The sequence below is a fragment of the Mustela nivalis genome (genome assembly GCF_964662115.1).
Source record: "Mustela nivalis genome assembly, chromosome: X".
Classification (NCBI taxonomy): domain Eukaryota; kingdom Metazoa; phylum Chordata; class Mammalia; order Carnivora; family Mustelidae; genus Mustela; species Mustela nivalis.
The window spans coordinates 122656983-122684923 of record NC_139040.1 but is presented as its reverse complement, the minus strand read 5'-3'; the positions used below and the strand labels follow the sequence as shown (position 1 = coordinate 122684923).

At 38.1% G+C, this 27941-nt stretch overlaps 1 protein-coding gene across 2 annotated transcripts in view; it reads right to left on the bottom strand.

Annotated features, from left to right (window-relative positions):
* Positions 1 to 27941, bottom strand: part of FANCB (FA complementation group B) — a 366354-nt gene that overhangs the window by 314314 nt on the left and 24099 nt on the right. The window contains exon 9 of one of the 2 annotated variants that reach the window (XM_082717012.1): positions 27516 to 27834. In XM_082717012.1, coding sequence (XP_082573138.1) covers positions 27516 to 27834 — 319 coding nt within the window. Of the gene's footprint in view, positions 1 to 19349; positions 27835 to 27941 lie in introns of those variants that run through there. The other variant, XM_082717011.1, reaches the window with a different exon arrangement.

Sequence of the window (27941 nt, the reverse complement as noted above, 5' to 3'; positions counted from 1 at the left end):
AGCAGGCTTCCTGGGGAGCAGAGAGCCCGATGCGGGGCTCGATCCCAGGACCCTGAGATCATGACCCGAGCCGAAGGCAGCAGCCCAAACCACTGAGCCACCCAGGCGCCCCTGAACAACTCATTCTATCTCTCTGAGCTTTCATTTCCTTATTATGAAAAAGAGAAATAGTGGATTGCCTAGTGGACTTCTCAGGGCACTGGAAAGCAGCGCATCTGGTAATATTTGTGCAAGCTCCTGATAAATGATAAAGTACTGTGCAAATGTTAGTTATTGTCCAGTGTCTTGATAGAGCCATAAAAGCCTAAAGCCTGGCCAAGTGTAGAACAGGGATAGGAAATAAATTTCCTACATGTGGGGATGGTGTTATTGTTGACGCAGATCCCAAAACAAAATCGTAAGAAACATCCTTGACTCCTCCTTCTCCTCACTCCTAACCCCCAAATGGAACCAGTATCACCTGTTTCACCATCACGGGGGAAATACAGACATAAACAAGTATACATTCAAGCCTCCACCCCTCCTGGTAGCAGCAAGTCCACTTCCTCCCTTTATATCACATCTCCCCATAACTGACCAAGACCTCCAGGGATTCCTCAATCCAAGGAGTGGGATCAGGCTGGGAAGGATGGTTTTGATTCTTCATGTAAGTGGGGAACCAGCTAGATAACTGGTATCTGAAAGACTTCTCACACAATTTTGCTGCTGTAAACAGGTCCTGAACGGTTGACTGCTGGAAAGACTGGTCAAGCACCCATCTCTGGTTTTGAGGAATGCCCTATCAGGCACCAGCATGAAGGAGGGTCCAGCACCAGCCACAGACTGTGCCCCAACCAGCCCTTCCCCATAAACTCAAAACCCTTGTCTCAGTGGCTGCTCAGCAACCCCCTTGCTTCAGTCCTGTTTATAGGATGTCACTGCCCATGTCTACTGCAAGTTCTTGAAGAGGTATTCCTGGCCTACGTTTACAGGTCTCCTTAACTTTGAACATTGGGAAGCAGCATGGTATTCAAGTGTATTTTCCCACACTGAATAATGGATGCCTTCTCCTCTGGATATTTACATAACCAAAGGATTTCAGTAGGTTTTACAGAACAATAAAGATCAGTTGCAAGGATACCACCCACCTGCCACAGGTACCCTATTCGATATCTGCCTTGACAGGTCATCTGTCATGAAGACAGTCCCAAAGTTCTGCCATTTTGATGCCAAAACATTCCCCAACTCCATTAATTTTTCTGGCCACTACCTTGTTTGGGCCTCATCTTTCACCTGGATTACTGGGGCGATTTCCTAATACCGCTTGCCTTTTATTACTACTCTCCCATCTACTCTCTGGATGGCAGCCAGATTATTCTTTCCAGACAAAGATCAGATCCTGTCCCCTCTTTGTTTACAACAAGGGCAGTGCTTCTCGTTGTCCACCTAGTGAACCCCGTGACATGTTTTTACAAAACTCTACTTTTACATGTCCTCTTTCCCTGCCTTCCCCACCGCTCCCTTTCCTAGTCCTTGCTTCCTAACTTACTTTCCCTTTCTGACAAGTAAGTAACCTCTGTCTCTCTCTCCCCCTCCCTTCTCCCTCTCCCATCTCTCACTTCCCAGGCTTTCTCATTCTTTTCCCCAGTCTGAAATAATCTCCCTTCTATTCTTGACTGATATACTTCCTACTCTCTTCATGTCACAATTTAAAGCCAACTCAGTGAAAGTCTTTGCTGATTCTCCAAGACTAGGTTAGAGTCATGTCTTGTATGCTCCCTTAACTACTGAAGTGATTTTATTGTATTAGAACATCCATCATGTTCATATTGTATTGTAATTGTCCATTTCATTTGATCTGTCTTTTCATGTTTCCCACCTAGAAGGGAAGTTCTTTGTGGGCAGGGACTTTGTAAGAGTTTAATCCATAGGAGGTACAGAATAAAAATGTCACACAAATGAATAAAACCTAATAATATATAATATCACAAGTAACTGAACTATTAAGTATGGAGTGGTGATAATAAATAGCCTTTGCCATGGTACAAATCTGATTAGCCCTGTATTTTACGTTCTTAAAGTTCAAATCTAAAAAAGATAACTAGAAAAAAATAAAATAAAAAAGATAACTAGAAAGACAGATGGCAATAATCTCAGCTATACAGATCTTTATAAGAAAATAGTATTTTTATTAAAATGAATTTTATTATAGTTATGAAAGATGTTAACATAAGGAGACTGGGGGAATAGTACACAGGAACTTTGTACTATTTTTGCAACCCTTCAGAACTCTAAAATGATCTAAAAATTTTTAAATATGCTTTTTTGTGTGTGTTCTCTTCTTCTAAGCTATCTAATCCTCTCCCAAAAAATTCCACAAACATTTCAAGCCAAGGATAGGAGAATCTGAATATTTTCTGAAATTAATACAGATCAAGGATTTCAGAGATGTATTCTGAGTGCCTAAAATATTCTTTCCATTGCATTACTAAAAGCATCATGATGAGTTTGGTCTATTACAACTTTCTCTTCTTACTGTAAAGATAAAAGCAGATATAGAAAACTAAGGCATTTTACCATAAACAGCTTTGATTCTCAAAACTCCATAATATCTACAATAACTAAATACTATTTTTAGGTAATAAACTACTACATCAGTGTAGTTGAAATACACTGCAATTGTACCACAGGTTGGTAATAGATTATGTGTATCAAAACAGAAATCCCTTAAAAGAGGGAGAAAAAAAAATCTTGTGGGAAGCAAAGCTCCATGGTAAGGATATAAGCTTGATAAAGGCCAGTAAAGCAGAAGAAAAAGTGTCTAATTTCATGTTTTCATTACATCTTAAAATACATATTCATAAAATGTTGCCCTCTAACAAATTACCCCTCTGTCATACAGTTGACTTATCTTTCTGACATCTGACATGGCATAAAATATTCCATAGAATAGGACAAGATATTTAGCATAATCTATGACATATATAACTTAGTTATTTTAAAAGATGATTATTTCAGTTCTCTTTTAGTCTGCTCCAAATTCATACAGTCACATAACCAGGCCAAGCTCAACTAATGTAAAATGATATTAAATGGGGCTTTTCTTATCACCTGGGGGTCCATGAAGCCCCCAAAGCTGGTGTCCATGGGTATCTGACATCCCGTCATCCTAAAGACAGGTGATGTCATAGTCATATCTTGACTGATTCAGTGACCATCACCTACCTCCAACTTCTTTAGAAGAAACACTGATTTATTAGGAAAATGAGAAGAGAGGTGATTTCCCAAAGTGAGAAGTCATGAGAGCATCCTGATGTTTTTCTTTTCTTTCTCATGGGGACATTCTCTCCTCCTTCAAGGGAGGATTAAGGAGAGGTCAAAGGGATTAAGGGAGCAGCAAGAAACTCCTGCTGGAAGATGGGAGGATAGGACTAGGAGAGAAGGAAAGGGATCGGGGATCGGTGGGGAAGGCAGGGAAAGGGGACACGTAAAAGTAGCGGCCGGATCACGAAGGTCTTGTAAAAACATGTCAAGGGGTTCACTGGGTGGACAATGAGAAGCACTGCCCTTGTTGTAAACAAAGAGGGGACAGGATCTGCTCTGTGTCTGGAAAGAATAATCTGGCTGCCATCCAGAGCGTAGATGGGAGAGTAGTAATAAAAGGCAGGCGGTGTTAGGAAATCGCCCCAGTAATCCAGGTGAAAGATGAGGCCCAAACAAGGTAGTGGCCAGAAAAATTAATGGAGTTGAGGAATGTTTTGGCATCAAATGTTTGGCATCAAAACATACCTCCAAAGAGGTAATGAACTTTGGGACTGTCTGCATGACAGATGACCTGTCAAGGCAGATATCGAATAGGGTACCTGTGGCAGGGGGTGGTGTCTTTGCAACTGATCTTTATTGTTCTGTAAAACCTACTGAAATCCTTTGGTTATGTAAATATCCATTGGAGAAGGCATCCATTATTCAGTGTGGGAAAAGACACTGGAACACCATGCTGCTTCCCAAGGTTCAAAAGCCAGCAGTTAAAGTGGAGTCCTAAGAAGTCATTTCTCACCCTGATCATGAAATGTGGCTGTACTAAAGCTTCCACACATATCTCCAAAAAGCTCACATACACAAGCTGTGAAATACACAGACTGCATTTAGGACCTGCTTCGGTGACAGAGGTCCCAACAGCTACCAATCCAAAGGGACTGCTCTTTGCCTCGAGTCTCCATGTCAGGAGCCAGCCAGGACAGCACAGCATAGGAAGGTCCCCAGTCGAGCCTATTCCCCTTCCTCGCTGCTGCTCTACAGACCTGGGGGCTGGGCCTGAACTCAGAAGAGGGGGGAAATGTTGAATTGAATGAGATATGAATTTTTAACAGTTTATATTTTAAAATATAAATGTATTCATCTCATTTTTTTTAATTAAAAAAAAACATAAAAAGATCAAAAAGATCATTGGTGAAAAATCTTCCTTCCAGCTCTACTTCAATCACCCAATCCTCCAAAGAGGTAATGATCTTTGTTAGCTTCTCAATTCGTTTCTTCCCGCTACTGTAACAAAGTACCACAAACTTGGGGCCTACAACAATAGAAGTTTATTCTCCCAAATTTCTAGTGGTCAGAAGTCTGATCTCAGTGTCACTGAAAGGAAATCAAGGTGTCAGCTGAGCCACGCTCACTCCAGAGGCTCTAGGGGAGCTGCTCCTTGCCTCTTCCAGCTTCTGACCCCCATCGGCTGCCTCCCTGGTCACAGCGCCTTCACCTCTTCCACGTATAACCACTCACTGTCTCTCTCCTGTAAAAATGCTTGTGATGGGGGCACCTGGGTAGCTCAGTGGGTTAAGCCTCTGCCTTTGGCTCAGGTCATGATCTCAGGGTCCTGGGATCGAGCCCCGCAACAGGCTCTCTGCTTAGCGGGGAGCCTGCTTCCCCCTCTCTTTCTGCCTGCCTCTCTGCCTACTTGTGATCTGTCTGTCAAATAAATAAATAACAAATCTTAAAAAAAAATGTTTGTGATGGCATTTAGAGCCCCTCTGCAACCTCCAGGATAATCTCCTTAACTTAATCACATCTTTTCCAAGTAAGTACCAATCATAGATTCCAGAGATTAAGAAGCGAGTGTATCTTTAGTGGCCATTACTTAGGCTACCACAGACTCCTACTCTCCAGATATAAACAAATGCAAGCACATAGGAAAATCCACCCACATTTTTTCACTTTTGACCGCAAAAGGTTATTTACCATATATTATTTTTATCTTGTTTTACTGACTGAACAATATATGTTGAGATCTTTCCTTATCACTGCATAGAGAGCACCCTCCATGTGCGCATGTACACAGAGCAGCCCTGAACGCATGTATACAACTTATTTCATCCATTCCATTCAGTTCTCATTTTTTTGACATTATAAACAATGGCGAAGGAAACAGCTTTGCAGGTATGTACACACATACACAAACACACATATTTGAAAACATAACTTAGGAATTTTAGAAATTCCTAGAAGTAGAATTTCTTTGTCAAAGGGCATGGGCATTTGGGGGTTTTCTCTTTTTATTATTCAATTAACATAGTGCTATATTAGTTTCATGTATTTAATAATTCAACAGTTCTATACATTACTCAGTGTTCATCAAATAAGTATACTCTTATTCCCCTTCACCTCTTTCACACATCCCCCCCACAGACCTCCCCAATGGCAACCACCAGCTTGTTCTCTATAGTTATGAATCAAATTTTTTTTGTCTCTTTTTCCTTTGTTCACTTTTGCTTCTTAAATCCCACATGAGTGAAATTATATGGTATTTGTCTTTCTGTGACTTCTTTCACTTAGCGTTATACCCTCTAGATCAATCCGTGTCACTGCAAATGGCAAGATTTCATCCTTATGGCTGAGTGATATTCCACTGTATATACATATTTATTACATCTTCATTATCCATTTATCTACCAATGGACACTTGGGTTGCTTTTCTATCTTGGCTATTGCAAACAATGCTGCAATAAACATAGGGGTGCACAAATCTTTTGAATTAGTGTTTCTGCCTTTTTTGGGTAAATATCCAGTAGTGGATTTACTAGGTTGTATGGTAATTCTATTTTTAATTTTTTGAGGAACCTCTGGACTGTTCACAGTGGCCATGTCAGCTTGCATTCCCACCAAGAGTGCATGAGGGTTCCTTTTTCTCCATATCCTGGCCAACACTTGTTTTTGTGTTTTTCATTCTCACTATTCTCACAGGTGTGAAGTAATGTCTCATTCTTGTTTTGATTTACATGTTCCTGATGACTAGTGATGTTGAGCACCTTTTTGTGTGTCTGTTGGCCAACTATATGTCTTTTTGGAAAAATGTCTCTTCAGCCCTCTGCCCATTTTTGATTAGATTATTTGTAGGGTTTTGGGGGGGTTAAATTCTTTATATAGTTTGTATAATGACTCTTTATTGGATACACCATTTGCAAATATCTTCTCTCATTCAGTAGGTTGTCTTGTCATTTTTTTTTTTGATGGTTTCCTTCACTGTACAAAAACTTTTATTTTGGGATAGTCCTAATGATAGTTTAATTTTGCTTTTGTTCCCCTTGCCAAAGGACACATATCTAGAAAAATGTTCCTAGAGCTGATGTGAAAGAGATTATTGCCTCTGTTTTCTTCTAGGAATTTTTCAGGTCTCACATTTAGGTCTTTAATCAATTTTGAGTTTATTTTTATGTATGGTGTAAGAAAAGTGGTCCACTTTCATTCTTTTCCATGTAGCTGTCTAGTTTTCCCAACATTATTTGTTGAAGAGACTGGTTTTTTTTTTCCTGTTGTATATTTTTACCTCCTTTGTCATAGATTAGTTAACCATAAAAACTTGGGCTTATTTCTGGACTCTATTCTGTTCTATTGATCTATGGGTTGTTTTTTTTTTTTTGTGCTGGTACCATAGTGTCTTGATTATTATAGCTTTGTGGTATATGTGAAATCTAGGATTGTGATACCTTCCGTTTTGTTCTTTTTCAAGACTGCTTTGGCTATTCAGATTCTTTGTAGTTCCATACAGATTATTTGCTCTAGTTCTCTGAAAAATGCCATTGCTATTTTAATAGGAATTGCATTAAATTTTCGATGCTTTGCTAAGTATGGACATTTTAACAATATTGGTTCTCCCAATCTATGAGCATGGCATGTCTTTCCATTTGTTTCTGTCATCTTCAATTTCTTTCATCATTGTTTTTATAGTTTTGGGCATACAAATATTTCAAACTCCTTCATTAAATTTATTCTTAGATATTTTATTCTTTCTGGTCCAATTGTAAATGGGACTGTTTTCCTAATTTTTCTTTGTACTACTTCAACATTATGTATAGAAATGCAACAGATTTCTAATATATTAGTTTTATATCCTGAAAATCTACCAGATTAATTTACCTAGTAGTTTTTTGGTGAAGTCTTTAGTGTTTTCTGTATAGTATCATATCATCTGCATTCTCCCCAAATTTAATGTATTCGCCATTCCTGAAGTTCTCTGAACTCAGTCCTTTTGGGTTTTAATGGAGGCTCTATGACATAAGCATGATTGATTAGAGCACTGGTCATTGGTAACTGAACTAAACCTACAGCCCCTCTCCCTCTTCCTGGGGGTTAGTAAGCGGGACTGAAATTTCCAACCCTCTAACCACATGGTTGGCTTCATTGGCATCCTTAGGTCCAAAAGCCACCTCATTAATACAACAAAAAACACCTCATCACTCTCATCACAGGAAATTCCAAGGGGTTTAGAAGCTCTGTGTGAGAAATGGGGACAAGGACCAAATATATATATTTCTGATTATGTATCACAAAATCACAACAAGGAGTTTTAACTTAGAGATAATAACATTAAAAATAACAATAGAGACACTTATTGGGAGTTTACTATGTGTCAGGTGCTTCTAAACATTTTATATGTATAATGTCATTTATGGTCTTCATTTGACAATCAAAATTGAGGAATCCAGCTTCTGGCGAAAAACCTGTATGTGATTTTTCAGGCCCAACAAAGGCTTTACCTGGTAGGCCCCAAGAGGGAAAGGAAAGCTACTCTCTTCACACCAGACAGTGTACAACAAATCCACTGCAACCCTGTGGAGGGAGTTGCATTCCAGAACTCACTTACATTGTTTCTGTCTCTTGCCTGCTGTGAATAATGATGCAATGAACATAAGACCATGTTCTTCAAGATAGTGATTTTATATCATTTGGATATAAATCTCCAGAGGGATTGCTAGACTATATGATTTTTAAATTTTTAATTAATTTCCATTTTTAATTTTTTGTTGACCCTCCAAACTGTCTTCCATAGTAGAAGTACTATTTATGTTCCCACCAACAGTGAACAAGATTCCCTTTTCTCTACATCCTCAACAATGCTTGTTACCTATTATCTTTTTGGTAAAAGCCATCTTAGCAAGTCTGAGACGCTATCTCATTGTGGTCTTGATTTGGATGCCCTTGATGACTGAAGATGTTGAACACCTTTTCACGCACTTGTTAGCCATTTGTATGTCTTATTTGGAAAACTGTCTATTCATATCCTTTGTTCATCGTTTAATCAGGTTTTTTTTTTTTTTTTTTTTGGCTATTGAGTGGCATGAGTTCCTTATAAATTTGTATATTAACACCTTATTGAATACATGGTTTGCAAATATTTTCATCCATTCTCTGTTAACTTTTCATTTTATGAAGGGTTTCCTTTGCTTTTCTTTTCAGTTTGATGTAGTCCTGCTGGTTTATTTTTGCTTTTGTTGCCTGTGCTTTTGATGTCAATTCCAAAAAATGATTGCTAAGACCAACGTCAAAGAACTCTTCCGAACTGTGTTTTCTTCTAGGAGATTTACAACTTCAGGTCTTACATTTAAGTCTTTAAATTTGAGTTGATGTTTATGTAGAGTTTAAGTGACCAATTTAATTCTCTTGCATATGTCTATCCAGTTTTCTCAGCACCATTTATTGAAGAAATTATCTTTTCCCTATTGTATATTTCTTGGCACCTTTGTTGAAAATGTCTGTTTTTCTGTTAGTATCATAAGTTTTGATTGTTGTGACTTTGTAATATAGTTTAAACTCAGGAAGGGTACTGCCTCTAGTTTTGTTCTTTCTCAAGATTGTTTTGGCTGTTTGTGGGTGTTTTGTGGTTCCACACAAATTTTAGGATTTTTTTTCTATTTCTGTGAAAAATGTCATTGAAATTTTGATAGGGATTGCATGGATTCTGTAGATTACTTTGGGTTGAACAGAGATTTTAACATTATTAATTCTGCCTATCCAGAACAATAACACATTTCCATTTATGATTTCTTTTATTTCATTCATTGGTGTTTTATAGTTTTCAGTGTACAGATCTTTCACCTCCTTGGTTAAAGTCATTCCAAAGTATTTTATTCTTTTTGTTGCTATTATAAATTGGATTTTCTTACTAACTTCTTTTGATATTTCATTGTTAGTGTATAAAAAAGCAACTGATATTTGCATGTTGATTTTGTATCCTGTAACATTACTGGATTCATTTGTTAGTTTTAACAGTTTTTGGTTTTTTGTAGAGTCTTTTGTGTTTTTTATATATCACGTTATTACAAGGAGAGATAATTTGACCTTTTCCTTTTGAATTTGAATGCTATTTATTGCTTTTTCTTGCCTAATTGCTCTGGCTAGAATTTCCAATACTATCTTGAATAGAGGTAGTGACAGTGGAACTCTTACATTGTTCCTGATTTAGAGAAAAATCTTTCAGCCTTTCATTGTTGAGGATGATGTTAGCTATGACTTTGTCATGTATCTCCTTTATTACATTGAGGTCATTTATTTCTATTCATACTTTGGTGAGAGTTTTTATAATGAAAGGGTCTTGAATTTTGTCAAATGCTTTCTCTGTGTCCATTCAGATAATCATGTGATTTTTATTCATCATTCCATTAATGTGGCATATCACATTCATTGGTTTTCATATGCTGAACCATATATTCCTTGCTTCCGAGGAAGAAATATCCTATGGTCATGGTGTATAATCCCTGAATGTGCTGCTGAATTCATTTGCTTGTATTTTCTTGAGGATTTTTTAAATTATATTCATCAGGGACACTGGCCTGTAGTTTTCTTGTGGTGTCTTTGTCTGGCTTTGATATCAGAATAGTATTGGCTTCATAAAATGAGTTTGGAAATATTCCCTTCTCTTCAATGTTTTGGAAGAATTTAAGAATGTTTGGTGTTAATTCTTCTTTAAATATATGGTAGAATTCACTTGTGTGGTCATGTGGTCCTGGACTTTTCTTTGTTGGGAGGGTTTTTGATTACTTAATCCTCATCGTAGCTACAGGTCTATTTGAACTTTCTATTTCTTCATGATTCAGTCTTCTTAGGTTATATATTTCCAAGAACTTACTCATTTGTTCTAAACTATCCAGATTGTTGGCATGTAATTGTTCAGAGTAGATTTTTATAATCCTTTATTTCTGTGGCATCAGTTATAATATCTTGTTTTTCATTTATCATTGTATTTGAGTCTCCTCTTTTTTTCCCTTAGTCTAGCTAAAGTTTTGCCAAGTTCATCTTTTCAAAAAACCAGCTTAGTTTGATTGATCTTTTCTATTGTCTTCCTAGTCTCTATTTACCTTTGTTATTTTTTCCTTTCTACTAACTTTGGGCTTAGATTGTTTCTAAGATTCTTAGATCGTTTCTCATGGTGTAAAGTTGTTTGAGATCCTTATTTTTCTTCATAGAAACATTCATTGTTTTTCTTTTTAAAGATTTATTTATTTGACAGAGAGAGAGACAGCGAGAGAGGGAATAAAAGTGGCGGGGGGTGGCGGGGGAAGAGAAGCAGGTTTCCCGCTGAGCAGGGAGCCTGATGCGGGGCTTGATCCCAGGACCCTGGGATCATAACCTGAATGGAAGGCAGAGACTTAACAACTGAGCCATCCAGGCGCCCCTAAACATTCATTGTTATAAACTTTCTTCTTAGCATCATTTCTCATGCACCCAAAATTTTGGAATCTTGTGCTTCCATTTTTGTTAATCTCAAAATATTTTCTGATTTTCCTTTTGATTTCTTCTTTGACCTACTGGTCGTTCAGGAATGTGTTTTTCAATCTCCACATATTTGTGAATTTTCCAGATTTCCTCCTGTTACTGATTTCTAGTCATACTACTGTGGTCAAAAAAGACACGTGAGGGTGCCTGGGTGGTTCAGTGGGTTGGGCCGCTGCCTTCGGCTGGGGTCGTGATCTCAGGGTCCTGGGATCGAGTCCCCCATCGGGCTCTCTGCTCAGCAGGGAGCCTGCTTCCGTCTCTCTCTCTGCCTCCCTCTCTGTCTGCTTGTGATCTCTCTCTGTCAAATAAATAAATAAAATCTTAAAAAAAAAAGACATGTGATATGATTTCATTCTTCTTAAATTTGTTAAGACTTGTTTTGTGGCCTAACATTTGATCTATCCTAAAGAATGCTCCATGAATCCTTGAGAAGAATTTTATTCTGGTCCCATCACATGGAATTTTTTTTTAAGATTTTTATTTATTCATTTGAGAGAGAGAGAGAGAGAGAGAGAGAGAACAAGCAAGAGGAGAGGTAGGCAGAGGGAGAGGGAGAAGCAGGCTTCCCACTGAGCAGGGAGCCTGATGTGGGACTTGATCCCAGAACCCTGGGATCGTGACCTGAGCCTAAGGCAGATGCTTAACCTACTGAGCCACCCAAGCACCCCTGCATGGAATGTTTTGTATATGTCTGTTATGTCCATTTGATCTAAAGTGTTGTTCAGGCCCAAAGTTTGACTAATGATTTTCTATCTGGATAATCTATCAATTATTTAAAGTGGGGTACTGAAGTCCTCTACTATTATTGTATTACTCTCTATTTCTCCTTTTAGGTCTGCTAATAATTACTTTATATATTTAATTGTTCTGATGTTGGGTGCATATATATTTGCTACTGTTATTTCCTCTTGATGAATTAACCCTTTATCATTACATAATGACCTTTTTCTCTTATTATATATTTGACTTAAATTGTATTTTATCCAACATAGTTATTACTGCTCTTTTTTGGTTTCAGTTTGCACAGAGTACCTTTTTTTCCATCCATTTATTTTCAGCCTACATGTGTCTTTAGGTGAAGTTAGTCTCCTGTAGGCAGCATATAGTTGGGTCTTCTTTGTTTGTTTGTTTGTTTGTTTGTTTGTTTTTATTGATTGAGCCACTTTGTCTTTTGAGAATTTAGTCCACTTACATTTAAAATAATTATTGATAGATAAGAAGGACTTACTATTGTCATTTGCACCACTGTTTTCTGGGAGTTTTATAGATCCTTTGCTCCTTCCTCTCTTGCTTTCTCCCTTTGTGATTTGATGATTTTCTATTGTGATATGCTTCGACTCCCCCTTCTCTGTGTCTTTTTCTGTATCATAAGATTTTGCTTTTGGGTTACCATGAGGCTTATATAAAACATTTTACAACAGTCGGTTTAAAGCTTATAACAACTTAATTTGCAAACAAAAGCTCAACATTTTTTACTACCCCTCTCTCAATTTATATTTTTGGTGTCACAATTTACATATTTTTATATTTTGTATCCATTAACAAATTATTGTAGCTACAGTTATTTTCAATATTTTTGTCCTTTAACCTTTATACTAGTTATTAGTGATTCGTACACCACTATTACAATATTAGTACATTCTGAATTTGATTATATATTTTTTACCAGTAAGTTTTACACTTCCATATGATATCATCTTACTAGTTAGTATCCTCTCCTTTCAACTTGAAGAACTCCCTGTAGCATTTCTTGTAAGATAGGTCTGTTAGTGGTGAATACCTTCAGTTTTTGTTTGTCTAGGAATGTAATGATCCACTTATATTTAGTCCATTTTTTCATTTGTAGTCCAAACTTTAGTTTAGTCCAAACTTTCATTTCTGAAGGATAATTTTGCTGGGTAAAGTATTCTTGGTTTTTTCCTTTTAGCCCTTTGAATGTATCATCCCACTCTTTCCTGATCTGCAGAGTTGCTGCTGAGAATCTGCCATAGGTCTTATAGGGAGGTTCCCTTAACCTGGGGCTGGGGTTCGTATGTGAGAAATTTCTTTTGCAGCTCTCAAGATGTTCTCTGTCTTTGATTTTTGATAGTTTTATTATAACGTGTCTCAGTGAATTCTTCACTTGGCTGATTGGGGACCTTGAAGCTTCCTATATTTGTATGTCCATATCTTTTGCCAGGTCTGAGAAGTTTTCAGCCATTATTTCTTTAAATAAGCTTTTTGCTCCTTTATTTTCTTTCTAGGATCCTATAATATGAATATTACTTTGCTTAAAGTTGTTTTATAGTCCCATAGGCTTTTTTCATTCTTTTCTCTTTTTTCTCTGCTGACTGGATAATTTCAAATGGTGTATCTTCTAATTCACTGATTTTTCCCCCCTTTTGCTTGAGCATGCTACTGAAGCTTTCTTTTCCATTTCTAAAATTTCAGTCATTTTATTCCTCTGCAAAATTTATTTGGTCTTTTTAGTGCTTTATCTCTTTGTTGAACTTCCCATTTTGTTACTTTATTGTTTTCCTGATTTTTTAAAAATTTCTAAGTTCTTCTGTAACTCTCTGAGCTTCTTTAGAACAATTACTTTGAATTCTTTGGAAATTTATGGCTCTCCATTTCTTTGGGATCAGTTACTGAAATCTTATTGTGTACTTGGTGTTGTCATGTTTCCCTGACTCACAGCAATCCATGTAGCCTTGTGGTATGTTGTCCGCACATTTGAAACAATCACTTCTTCCAGACTTTATGAATTGACTTTTGTTAAGAAAAACCTTTGCCTGTGGGTCAGGACACGTTGGAGCATGTTGTGGCTCTTGGTCTAGTGGTATGGGACTCCAAGTTGGGGGCATGTGGTACCTCTGGGTCTGGGGGTGTGTGTGCTGTCTTATCAGCTCAGGCAGCTGTTTTCCACAATGATAACTGTATGATTTTTTGCAGTAAGATATGCAAGGTGTCTGTGATGGCTGCAATGGGTGTTGGGGTAGAACCTTCAGGTCCAGAGGCAAGGGACCAGAGCTGACGGTGTGCACATGCTCAGCTGTGGGAAATGGCTACAGGTGCCTGTTTGGTGGCAGGGGCCAATTGCTAGCATTTAAGCACTGGCAAGGGCCAAGGCCAATTTCAGAGGCCAGGGCCAACTGTGGACACAGAAGCATCTGTAGGTTCCCAGGGTGTTTAGCATGCACTTGCATAACTGCAGGGGCTAGCCAAATGTACACGCATGGCAGCAAGGTCAAGTAAAAGGAATTAGGGCCACTAACGTGCACGCATACATCTACAGGGGCTGGCTGCAGGCATATATGTTGATATAGGCCTGTGACAGGGTCAGGCCCAGCCCAGGCACCCAAGCAGCTTTGAGGCTCTTGATGTGCACTCATGCTACTATAGGAACTAGTCCCAGACAAACACACACACAGAAGTGAGGATCAGAGATAGGAGTTTAAGCAAGCAACATACAAGTGAACAACTACAGGGGCTAGCCTCTAGTGCATGAGGTGGTGTAGGCCTATGACAGGGGTTGGGACCAGCTCCTGGTACACAAGCAGCTGTTGCTGTGCAAGCATATGACTGCAGGGGTTAGCTGTGGGCATGTCAACTGTGCGCAATGAGCAGTGGAAAGTGGTGATAGAAATGAGGCCGGCAGCATGCATGTGAAGGGCAGCTGTATTGCTGAAGCTTCTTAAGTGGACTCCTGAGCTCTTTCGGAGCTATTTTCACTTGCGGATAGCTGCCCAGTTGTTGTTCTTTCTGTGGGGATGGAGACTTTGGTATCCTACTCCACCATCTTGGTGATGTCATCTTGTTGTTAGGCATTTAAGTTCTACAAATGATTTCAACTCAAGAATGACAATTATTGTTTTACATAATATTTATTCATATATAATTTGCTCATTGTATCTTTTCCTATGGTCTTCATTCCTTCCCACATTTTTGTTTCTATATAGTTTCATTTTGGTCCTGCCTGAAGAAATCCGTTTAATATTTTTTTTAGTATAGGCCTGCTAGCAATAAATTCTCTATGTCTTTATCTTCATTTTTGAAGCACATTTTTGCTATACATAGAATTCTAGACTCAGTTATTTTTTATAAGCAGTTTAAAAATGAAATTCCATTGCTTTCTGGTTTCAATTGTTTCAGCTGGCTGTCAGTTATACTGTTGTTCTGCTCTTAACTACTGTTAAGATTTTCTAATTGACTTTATCTTTGCTTATCAGCTATTATTCCACAATTCACATGTGGTTTCCTACTTTTTTTCCCCCTATCTGGAGTTTTTGAGTTTCTTGAATCTCTTGGTTGATATCTTTTCATCAGTTTGGAACAGATTCTCAGGTCTTTTAATAATGCATTTGTCCCAATCTCTCTTTTTCTTCTTGGAACTCAATTACATGAATTTGAGTATGTTTCATCTGTCTCTCTTCTTTTTTCCACCTTTTTTCCTCTGCTCAGTCTGAGCATTTTCTATTGGCCCATAACCCAGTTCACTAATTCCACACCCTGCTATGTCCCCTCTATTGCTAAACTCATACTTCTTAAAATTTCAGATACTGCATTTTTCAGTTCTAATCTATTTGATTATAGATTCCAGTTGTCTTACATTTTCCATCCTTTCATGTATTTTGTCTTTTTCCTCTACTTTGAGTATAGAGTTCTTAGCAGCTAACTTCAGTATCAGCAACACCTGTGGATCTGTATCTTTTTTTTCTTAATTACTATACAGTCTTGCCTCTTTGCTTATGTAGATATTATTTTATTGTGTGGCAGATAGTATGTATAGAAGAACCACAGAAGTTCCATGGAAAAGGTTTCCCTTTTATTTCATTAGGCAGTTAGGTTGAGTAGTTAATCAGCTCAATACAGTTGGAAATTGAGCTTGATCAGAGACCTGTTACAAATTTAGTAAGATTCAATCTACTTCTGGTCTGTTCTTGTTCGTAGATTCTGGAAGTACAGATCTCAGCCCTAGAAGAGATGGTTCTGACCTTCGGAACTTTATAGCTTAGCCCTTTAAGCTTCCTAGTTCGTTCAACTTCAAAACTTGGCAAATGTCTTGAAGGGGAAACCAGCCATGTCTTTGAAGCAAAGCCCCTCCCTGGAAGGAGTGTACAATTGAAAGAGATTTCAGTCTTCCTTTTAGAAGTTTTTGTGCTGGCTGCCCTCTTTCTTGTGTAGCCACAGAACTATGAAAATATCACATAATCAAAATTATGTGCGTTTAACCCTCCTTAATGTTTCAATTCATCACTATAGCACTATGCAACTCCAAAAAGACTGCTGACTTCTCTGTCCCCAAGCAGAATCCCTTTGCCTAGACCAAGCCTGATCCACAGGTAAACAAAAGGCTGGAAATATCAAGTCACTTTGAACCAACTTCCCTTTTTCTGTATTTTTAATCTATCCAGTCCTTGTTTCCACAGCTTTCTGAAACCTTTAAAATGTGATCTTCGTAATGTATCCAGTTTTGCCTAACAGGAGAGTGGGCCTGTGGCAACCTATTTCATTTCACTGTTACATGAAAGTCCAGTTTTTTCAATGCTACTTTACTTTGTGTTTTGCCCACTGTGTGAAGTTGCACATGTTGTTAAATGTTTATTTGCATTTCCTTTTCTATTAATTTCATTTTAAAGTTTCTTTGTTCCCTTTTCTATTGATGTCTTTTCTTATCATTTTTCAAGACATTTTCTCTGTATTATGAATATTCATCTTTGAGAAATGTCACAAATAATGTTTTTCCACTGCTGTCTTTTGACTTTTTTTTTTTGAAATAAAGATGTTTTGACTTTCTTTTAATGTGAACAAATTTTAGGGCTTCTGAGTTTTGTGGAATACATTGATAAGTCTTCTCCCACTCCAGGTTAACCTGGAAGGCATCCCTTGCTTTTCATACAACTTGCTTTTGTTTTCTTTCTTTATGCTTAAAACTTCGATCTGTATCAAATTAATCCTGGTAATAGGCTCATTCTCCCCTTTTACAGGTGGCTACTTGGATTTCCTAAGACCATATTTTCCTCACTGAAGTGGAATGTCATTATTATATTCTTACCTGGCAAAACAAAAAGTTGACAAATCTATGCTGATCACTGCCATTTCTAAAATTACACCTGCTTACGTGATCAAAGTCTAGAACCACTGATTGAAGAATCTCAATGTAACATGGGAACATGGAAATCCTCCCCTCTACCACATACACACACAAACACACTCCTGGTTGGCTCTTCACTTAAATTTCTTACAACTACATTTCATTTATTTATGTTTTCTTTTTTAAAAAATTACACTAATATTAGTTAAGTACCAATTACATGCATAGTACTACGCTAGACAGGATATAAAGTTGATTGAGACAGAAAATGGACTTTGCCCGTAAGGAAGTTAAGAGTATGAGGTTTTACATTTTGGAGCTAACAGCCCTGATTTCAAACTGGAGTTAAGCACAGTACCTGCCTATAATTACTTAGTGATTAAATTATAATTACAGTCGCTGGAAAGAAATATAGTATACTACAAAATTGTATACAGGGGGACTTGACCTGGTCCTGGAGAGTTAGAGTTCATGAAGAAGCAAATTAAGAACTGAGATCTGCAGGGTGACTGAACGTGAGGTGAAGGAGAGTAAGACTGAAGAGAAAGCAGCACAGGTAACAGGAAAAGCACATGCGCAGTTTGAGGTAGAAAGCCAAATGCTGTGTTTGAAGAAACGATAGGACGTCAGTGATTAGTGTCCACAGGAACAGAAGGAGAATCCTAGCTAAGTGCATGAGGTAGGCTAGATACACCATATTCCTAACATGCCACATAGAAATTATGAGTTTATTCTAAAAGTAACATGGGAAGCTACTGAATGAACACTGAAAGAATGGAAAGATGATGAGGGGCTTTTCTGATCAGATTTGTACTTTGACAATTGTTTACTGTTTGGAGAACAGGATTGGAAGGAAACAAGAGTAAAACCCTGGAGTCAAGTTGGAAAGCGCTGAAATAATCCAGGTGAGAAATAATGGTAGCATGGAATGAAGGGGTAGCAATGAAAATGGAGGGGAAAAACTTAGTAAAATTAAGATTTAGGGGGACGGACTGACCAAATCTTTATCACCAACAACCATCTGCCTTTACTCCTATACAAACATCTTGCTATTTTTTCATGGCCTTCACAATGACCCATCCACCTTCCTCCAAAGTACCCATGATTTTCTTTTTTTAATTTTAAAACAAATGTAATGGATAATAAGTCTGGTATTAGTTTCCTAGAGCTGCCAAAACAAGATGTGACAAACCGAGTGGCTTAGAACAGAACATATTGTTTCACAGTTCTGGAAGTTAGAAGTCTGTAATCAAGTAGTAGACAGGCTCATGCTCCCGCTAAAATCTGCAGAGGAGTCCTTAGCTTCTGATGGTTCACTGACAATCCTTGGAAGCCCCTGGCTTGCAGTTACATAAATCCAATCTCTGCCTATGTTGTCACACTGCATTCTTCCTATGTCTTCACATCTTGCAAGTTATAGACACCAGTTATACTGGATTAGGGACCCACCCTACTACGATCTCATCTCAACTTAACTAATCATGTCTGCAATGTGACTGCAGATGTGAAAACAAAGTCACACTCTATGGTATCAGGATGGGAGGGGAGTTAGGACGTCAATGTATCTTTTTGGGGAACACAAATTCAAGCTTTAACAAATGTTTATATAAAAACGTTTAAGTAGTAGTAAATAGTGAAATGTCTCCTTCTCATAACCCAGGCCTAAGCCAATCCACACAGGGTATTCAAATGGCCATAGACCATTGTGGGACTGAATGTGTGACTAAAAGTGGGCAGTAAGTCATGAGGCAAGATTTCCCTTTCGAAAAGAAGGTTCCTTGCTCTCTGTAAGTTCTTTCTGGATAGAGTGATGTGCAGATGTATACTCTGGAAGTCTTGCAGCCTTTCTGTACTGTGTGGGGAGCCAACCTTAGAATAAAGATGAGACATCCTTGATATCCTGCTGACCTGCTAAACCAAATCAACATCTCTTTCACTGGTAAATTTGGTTTGAGTTGGGTATTCTCTCACTATAAGTCCTAATGAATAAGGGGTGCCCTTAGGCACTGTACAATCATCATCTTTCCATTGTTCAGTATTCAGGGTAATTTTCACTATTAGGAATTAAAGAGAAGATATCCTTCCACAATGATTGTGGACCTCAGGCATGGAAGATAATCTAAATTGGAAAATGTCAAAGAAGAAAGTAAGAGTCTTATGTATCCTTTGGTTTTCGCTTCATCATCAAAGATGCTGGAACACAGATAAGGTAAGGCAATACTTCTGCGCAGAATTTGTATCAATGGAAGCACAATGCCAGCAGAGAGGGATCACTTTGTATTTAACCATTCAAAAAAACACAACAGACTGTGAGAACATATGGAATAACAACAACACTGTATTTTGAAAACTTGAATTTTCCCCAACATACAAGCCTTGACTTTGACAATAAGATAGAGTGGCTTATCACCCTCCACCACGAGTGACGTCCATGAATCAGCAGCATCAACATCATCTCTGTGCTCGTTAGACCTGTAGCGTCAGGCCCCACCCTAGACCTGCTGAACCCCAATGCAGAGTTGAACAAGATCCCCAGGTGACTTATATGTACATTAAAGCTTGAGAAACAATGGGATATTACATTGTTAAGAGAAAGATGCACTGACAAAGAAAAATCTGTGAAGATATGCCCCCTGAAATGGTCAAGTTAATTCACTGCTTCCAGTAAAGTGGTAGCTCTCAACCCTGGATTTACATCACAATCACCTGGACTTTTACACCTTTGCCAAGGCCCAAGGCAGAACCTAGAACAACTGGATCAGAATCTTTGGGGCAGGGCATAGGATCAGCAAATTGCTCCACGAAGTCCTCAGGAGATTCCTACGAAGTCCTCAGGAGATTCCTACGTATAATAACTGCTGAGAATTATCAGTGTGGAGCAAAGGCAGAGGAGAGGAGGAGGGAGATTTAATGTTTAATGGGCACACAGTTTCAGTTTTGCAATATCAAAAACTTCTAGAGATCTGTTGCACAACAATGTGCATATACTTAACACTACTAAACTGTACAATTAAAAGTGATTAAGACGATAAATTTAATGTTATTGTTTACTGCAATAAAGTAGATAAAATCATTCAGATAATCAATTTAAGGAAACTATTTGCTTTAACCTACATGGATATATTATTTTAATTTTCAGAACAAACTTGTTTTGTTCCTTTTGTTTCTAAAAGGGTTTTGGAGTGGTGCCTGGGTGGCTTAGTCAGTTAAGCAACCAACTCTTGATTTCAATTCAGGTCATGATCTCCAGGTTGTGGGATCGAGCCCTACCTGGGGCTCTGCACTCAGTGGGGAGTCTGCTTGAGATTCTCTCTCCTCTTCCTTTCCCCCATTCACCGCCCCCCACCCCACTAGCGCTCACTGACGCTCTCTCTCTCATTCAAATAAATAAATAAATAAATAAATCTTTAAAAAAATTAAAATAAAAAACAGTTTGGGATATAATTATTTTATGGGTTCATCGATAAGGCCAGTTTTTCAATCAATAAGTATTTCGAAACTGCATGATTTAAGTATTTTAGACCCCTTTGCACTGAACCAAGTGCTCTGGTTTGAACTTCTTCACATATACGTTTCTCTCTGCACCTTCCTTTATGGGGTATGAACAGGTCTAGCAGATGATCCCTGATTCAGGCAAAATTCTGTTATGTTACAACAACACTTTAATCCACAGCTACCTCCAACATGAACACCTTCAGTTTTTATCAGATTCCCAAAAGTCCTGCTCCCCTAAACTAAGAACTCTTGCTCTCAGACGGTGCCCCTCAAGGGCACACTGCCTTACAGGGCTATTCCCATGGAACCCTGGGTATACTTGTAGGAATTATCTCAGTGTAACATGTGACTCTATGTCACTGTCCCTCCAATTAAGTTTGCAAGCTCTTTAAAACCTAAAAAGGCTGGGGCACCTGGGTGGCTCAGTGGGTTAAGCCACTGCCTTCGGCTCAGGTCATGATCTCAGGGTTCTGGGATCGAGTCCCGCATCAGGCTCTCTGCTCAGCAGGGAGCCTGCTTCCCTCTCTCTCTCTCTCTGCCTGCCTCTCTGTCTACTTGTGATTTCTCTCTGCCAAATAAATAAATAAAATCTTTGAAAAAAAAAACCTTAAAAAGGTTTCGTGTTCATCTTTATATACTCAGCACCTGCTTATACACCTGGGCATGACAATGTATTCAATAAAAATGTCAATAAACACATGACTGAATGAAAATCTCTATATCCTCTTCCACTTCATACACCACTGATATTTTGAAAGAGGTGAAATGTTTTCTAATTGGCACATCATTTGGAAGGATTAAAGCATGGCAACAATTAAAAAAGAAAATAGAATTCCACTCCTTTTCTTCTTAAGTGATGTAGTAGTCATACGGAATAAAGACCTAAGTTTTCTAGGCTAGAAAGCTTACAACTATTCCTGCAATTCCACTCTCCACCACAGTGATTCCCTGCCAACAATAAACAGAGAATTTTAAGACCTTCTAGAGATAGCTCAAAAAGAAGTTACTTAAGGGTTATTTAAAGAACTGACACTTTCACTTAAGGAACCCCCAAATATGACGGAGCAATGGTAAATTGCAATATTTCTGGAGAGCGATGGTTCTAACAAAGACAACTGAAAGGAACTAGGAAAGAGAGACTCGGGTATTAGATATAATTGGAGGGAAGCAGCCAAAAGATAAAACTCAGCGAGGGCCATCAATTAACTCTAAGAACTTGTCCATCACAGGACTGAAGATAACATGGACCACATTTTGCCTGATATTTCAATTATATGAACAAATTTATATTTTTGTTGTATTGTGCATTTCTTATAATCTTTTCTTCCTCAGAGATAATTTCAATGTGATCTTCAAATCTTTTTTTTAACAATAGTTGTGTTTTGTTCATATAAAACTGTCAGAGGACATGGCACTGTTCTATTACAAACTGACTTTATAAACCATATAAGTTAGAATTATTTTTCCTACTATTTATAGTTGCAGGCTAATTCTTTTTCCTTCCAGGTGACACCAGCTATAGGAAACACCAGACCATCTGCACACCAAACCCCACCTCCCCTATTCTGGCTCGACACATGTACTACCTGTTCACTTTCTCTGAGAATTTTGCAGATTATCAAGAATACATTTGGTCCTGGCTCCCTTCAGGTACTATTGCCTGCCCCAACTCCCAAAGATTTTACACATTTACCAGAATCTTTCAAGTGTGAGAGCATATTTGTTTCCTGTTGGGATAACTGATAAGAGGATTTTATTATTGCACTTGGCATAAATAAATTACGTAGTAATTCTAAACCTTAAAACATTTCATTGGGCTTACAAAAACTACACTAAAAATTCACATGGTTTTGTTGTTGTTGTTGTTGTTGTTATGAGGTTGAAATGAATGATGTTAGAAAGGGTTATCTTCTGTTCCTTAGCATATGTTAAAAGGCAACTGTTCATGTTCTAGTACATTTATTTGTTACCTTTGAAAAAGGTACAAGCTCTAAATTAGTAATGCTGTGCATCTATTTGGTATAGTAGTACTACTCTGTTTCCAAAACAGTCCTATCATATCAAATCTGTTTTTCCTAGCACAAAGACTCTTAGAAAGTCAAAATTGATGAAGACTATTCTCTTCCTACTGGAGAGGATACAGCTAGGATTATAAACACACTAGATATGGTCCTTACATGTATAATCTTACCTTCTTGTCCACTACAGTTCAATTAAAAGTTTTCTACAAATTAAAAATAAAAAGCAAAATTTGATTAAAATAAAACAGGAAACATGAACAAAGGTTAAATAATCTGACACAAATCTCTAATCCACTGAGGAAGGCATCATTGAGCAAGTGGCCTGGTGTAATACCAGAGGGAAGCTCAGCTAAGGAAGAGAGAAAAGATAAACAATTTTTTAAAAATTAAAGCCTATCTGAGTGAAATAAGTAAAGCAGAGAGAGAGTCAGTTATCATATGGTTTCACTTATTTGTGGAGCATAACAAATATCATGGAGGACAAGGGGAGTTAGAGAGGAGAAGGGAGTTGGGGGAAATTGGAAGGGGAGATGAATCACGAGAGACTATGGACTCTGAAAAACAATCTGAGAGGTTTGAAGGGGCGGGGGGTGGGAGGTTGGGGGAACCAGGTTGTGGGTATTAGAGAGGGCACGGATTGCATGGAGCACTGGGTGTGGTGAAAAAAATAGTGAATACTGTTTTTCTGAAAGTAAATAAATCAATTTAATAAAAAAAAATTAAAGCCTATCTCAGATATAAACTACCATCAGGTGCAGACCAAAATGAGTTAGACTAAAAAAAAAAAAAAAAAAAATCGAAAAGGAAGGCCAGGGAGCCACTGCCCAGAAAGGAAAGGAATAGGAAGCTCTTTCCCACTCTTCTTTCAGCAAGCCCAAGCATCCTGTTGCTGCAGTAACCTGTTCCTGTCCTGGGAGTCCACAGGTCCAACAGTCAATTCTGTTCTCTGGCATTCTTTTCCCCATGTCTAGCAGCGAAAAATGTTTTCAAGTGCAGTTAACCAAAACCTTGATTTCTGTTAGAGGGGATTTTTTTTTTCTGAAGTAATAAGTGGTCCCAGGAAAGGGTGGGATTTAGGTTTGATTCAGCAGCACAATAAAACAATTTTGCAGGCTGTAATATCAGATTAATTCTAAGCCTAATTTCCTGTGATTTTTAAATTAGGGCCACCCACTTCCCCACAGGACTGAAAAGCTGCTTCCTCTCCCAAAACCCAAATTGTTTTAGGCCCTCAGTTCAATTAGGCCTAATTTAGGTCTTGAGCTCACCCCAGAACAGTCACAGTTGCCAGGCAAATATCTTACATTAACTGGCTTATACTCTTCAGGACTAACCTCTGCAACTGGGGATAGGGTCTACTTTCCCAGTCAGATGAGCTGTAGAAAGAAGTTTCTTGCACAAAATGAGAGTTCCGATACAAGAAAAGGAAGAAATCAATGTGGAAAAGGCAATCAACAGTGCACCTTACACTTCCTTCCCATTCCTGACTGACTGACTGGACATCTAGTGCTAAATGTTCTAGCTGGTTACTAATGGCATGATTTACCGGCCCATAACACCGCTTGTACTTCTGCGGTAAGTGACAGCTGCTGTGAGGACTTGGATAACTAAAGAGAAAGCTTAAGATGCTAGGGGCACTGGGTGGCTCAGTGGGTTAAGCCTCTGCCTTCGGCTCAGGTCATGATCTCAGGATCCTGGGATTGAGTCTCTGCTTGGCAGAGAGCCTACTTCCTCCTCTCCCTCTTTGCCTGCCTCTCTGCCTACTTGTGATCTCTCTCTATCAAATAAATAAATAAAAATAAAATCTTTAAAAAAAAAAAAAAGCTCAGATGCTAAATAATTTGCCTAGCTGAACTCAGGACCATTACATTGGTTTCGATTATGCACAAAAAATGGGGCCAGTGAGGGCAGAGTAGGTTTCTGACTTTCTGCCCTTATGACCACTCTCTGTCTGATAATGCCTGTTACCCCACTTAATAAAAAGGCAAGACAGGATTATTGAAAGAAGATCCCAGAAAGGGGCCGGACCAATGGCACAGTGAAGATATTCAACATGGCAGGATTTTATAGGAGAGGGTTATTTTGCTGAGGCAGAAAGCAACTCAAGTAACAGATCCAGGCAACTCAAAAAGGGAAAACAGAACGAACCAAAGGATTCAATTAAATACAGTTTCTGGATCAGCATTCTTTCTGTTACACCATACTGGCTCTGGAAGCAGAAGCCTAACTTTGTCCAGATGGGGTTACCTAAGGAATAGTTTTCACTCTCAAATTCTTAGAATGGAAAATAATGTTCCGCAAGTTTGAATATAAGGAAGAGAAAGGATACCTCTCAATATTTGGAACTGTCCAAGTTTTAGGCAAGAGAGAAAGCATCACATAGGTTCCTAATCTGGACAGCTGACTCTGCCTTTATCAGAAAGAACAGGAAGAGAAGGAAGTTCATTAGATCTCTTTTAAATCTGTGAAAACTGAGTATATATAGTATAAAGAGATGTTATCAGGACAATAAAAGATTCACTTATATAGTTTTAGAATTCTAAAAGGATCTGCTCATTTTGAAAATCTTTATAACAAGGGTATATAGCATTAACTTGCTTGCGTGAACCCCCTTAATTTGGTCTAACATTTTGTTCATACTGGAGACAATACTAGTAATTACACTTTATGGGCTGCTGTACGGGTGGAGCCATACGTATGTATGGGTATGGACATTTGCATGTATGTGTGTCTCAAGCTTACAACTGTCTGGCATATAGTTGAAATTAATAAATGTTACATTTCTTCCCCCACCCTCGACCTACTCATCGAACAGAATAACGTCATACCTAAGCTGGCTTGCATGCATTCCTTAGTTAAGAGATCAGGGGGACAACAGAAAGTTTTGTGTCCGAAAACTGTGATGTGCTCTTGTTCTAGAACAACTCATTTTCACTTGAGTGTGGATTTGGGAGAAGCATGTTTTTGAGGGGAAACTCAGAATCACGATGAGGACAGTGGTCAGAGGAATGTGCCTACGGGTACACGCAAACACTACTGAATCACGAGAGAGTGGCAAGGGCAACATTCCCTCAAACTTTGGCTGTTCTTGTTGGTAGTAAACAGGAAAAATATACCGGAGTACAAAACTCACTTGCAAAGAGGTTATTTGCTGTATATAGATGACTACTTTTTGGTTGCTTTTATAGATAAAAAATCAGCAACATACTTTTTTGTGTTATCCTAACTTTCCTACAGATAAACTATTACAATTAAGTTTTGTGTACTTTTTGACAACCTCCATTTTTCAATTTAGTTCCTATATTTCATACATGGTTGTTGTTTCAGAATATGTCACAGGTGGTTTCAATGTACCTACTGACACATACTGCTTCCAGATCTCCATAATTAATCCTGAAATTATACCATTTCCAGAAAGTCTGAAATCTTTTCTGTTGACCTTTCAAAGAACTAGAGCTATAAGGTTCTATCTCCATCTATAATGGACTACTAAAACAAGAGGTAGCATATTATAAAGACAATCATAAAAAGCAAGACAGGAAAATAATAACCTCTATTTCCTAAACCCCATCTGCAACACCAGATCATTAAGTATGAGCATTTTGAAGGCATGGCGGGAATCAGCACTTCAGAGCTGTGAGCATGAAATGCCACTTTCTATAATTATCTGTTTCTTTCAACTCAGATCAAAACTTCCATCTCACTTAAGGATTTTAGAACAAAAATAATCAGAAACATTCCTCTTGGACCTATCCTTTTGTGTCTTCCCCTCTACTGATATCCTCTTATCACTCCAGCATTCTTATTTTTCAAAAAAAAGAATAGGTTACATTTTTACCCCTTTGAAATATTTCACTGGACCCCTTAACAATCACTTTTTAACTGTTAAGTGAATTTCCACTTATTTTTAAATTTCTCAGTCTCTAAGGAGCATCAGATTCTTTAAGTTATTTTAGTTAGAATTCTATATTTTAGCTTTGCCCAGAGTTGAAATTACAAATGGCTTAAAGGCATTTTCATTTTTTTTCAAATAGCGGCCCATGTGGTATGCTTAGCTTTTTGAAAGAAATAAGCTTTTCAGAGAAATGCCCTAAAACTTTCATATTCCTATAGACTTACACAATTTCAGAGAAGCTCTCTAGTAAAATTTAAGTTACCAAGGGGTTCAAAGATTTTCATTTTAACGGTCTCACCCACTCTGCAATTTCAATTTCCACAGGAGCTTGGTGTTTACAGAAACTTGTGAATCCTTCTAACCTTGTTTATCTGTTTGAAGCTAATTTTTATATGCTAGGTTTTTACTAAACAGGACACAATAAAAGGACTATTTAAGTTGTTTGAAGATTTAGACCAAAGTACTGTTAGATCACTTCTGCCTTCACTCAAGTGGTAACTCTAAGGCAGGACTTCTCAACCTTGGCATTACTGGCATTTTGGGTAGGATCCTTCTTTGCTGTGGGAGCTTCCCAGGGCCCAGTAGAATATTTAGCAGCATCCCTGGTCATCCCTGCGAATAGCACCCCAACCTCACCCTCCCCACCCCCAATTACTTCTCACGACCCAAAACAAATGTCTCCAGATCCCGCCAAATGCCCCTGGGTAGGGGGAGTGGAAAGAAGAAAGCAAAACGGCCCCAGTTGAGAACTGCTGCACTGAGGCATGCTATTTCTTGCATCAGTACCTACAATTCTACAGGCCTCAATCTTTATTTTTGCAGAGGAGGCATATAATGTAAAATGAAAACAAATTTGGAACCAAAATGTCCTGGTAGAGAAAACATATTTTAAAATATAATCAAATTAAGACTATAATTATAAACCAGCCAGTTTCTGTGCAGCAAGGTCTGATCTCAGCTGAACCTCAGCTAACTTCAAAGTCATTTCTCTATAAAGGGCACCACTCACTTTTAGGTCTGTCCCCAACGTTCGCTTCTTTTCTCTCTGTAGTTCTTTTCTGTAGGGATGGACGTTTTCCTCTCTGTCTGATAAAGCCGCCACACCACTACTCTTTTCTTTGCTTGCTTCACAACTTTGCACCAAGTTGTTTTCAACCTTAACTAAGGCAGAAGAAAGAGAACGATGGGTAACCAATTCCTTCTCCAAAGTTAACGCCAAGTGATTAATTAGGAAATCGACACTTCCAAATTTTAGATTTTTGAAGCAACAGTTTATAGGGAGAGCTCTGATGAGATTATGAAGGCACTGGAACAAAACTGTTTGATTCCTGGAATAAAAAACCAAACACAATATTATAAAACTTGGGACAGCATGTAGCAGTTATATACAACTTACTATAGTAATTAATACTCATTTATAAATACTCTCATGATG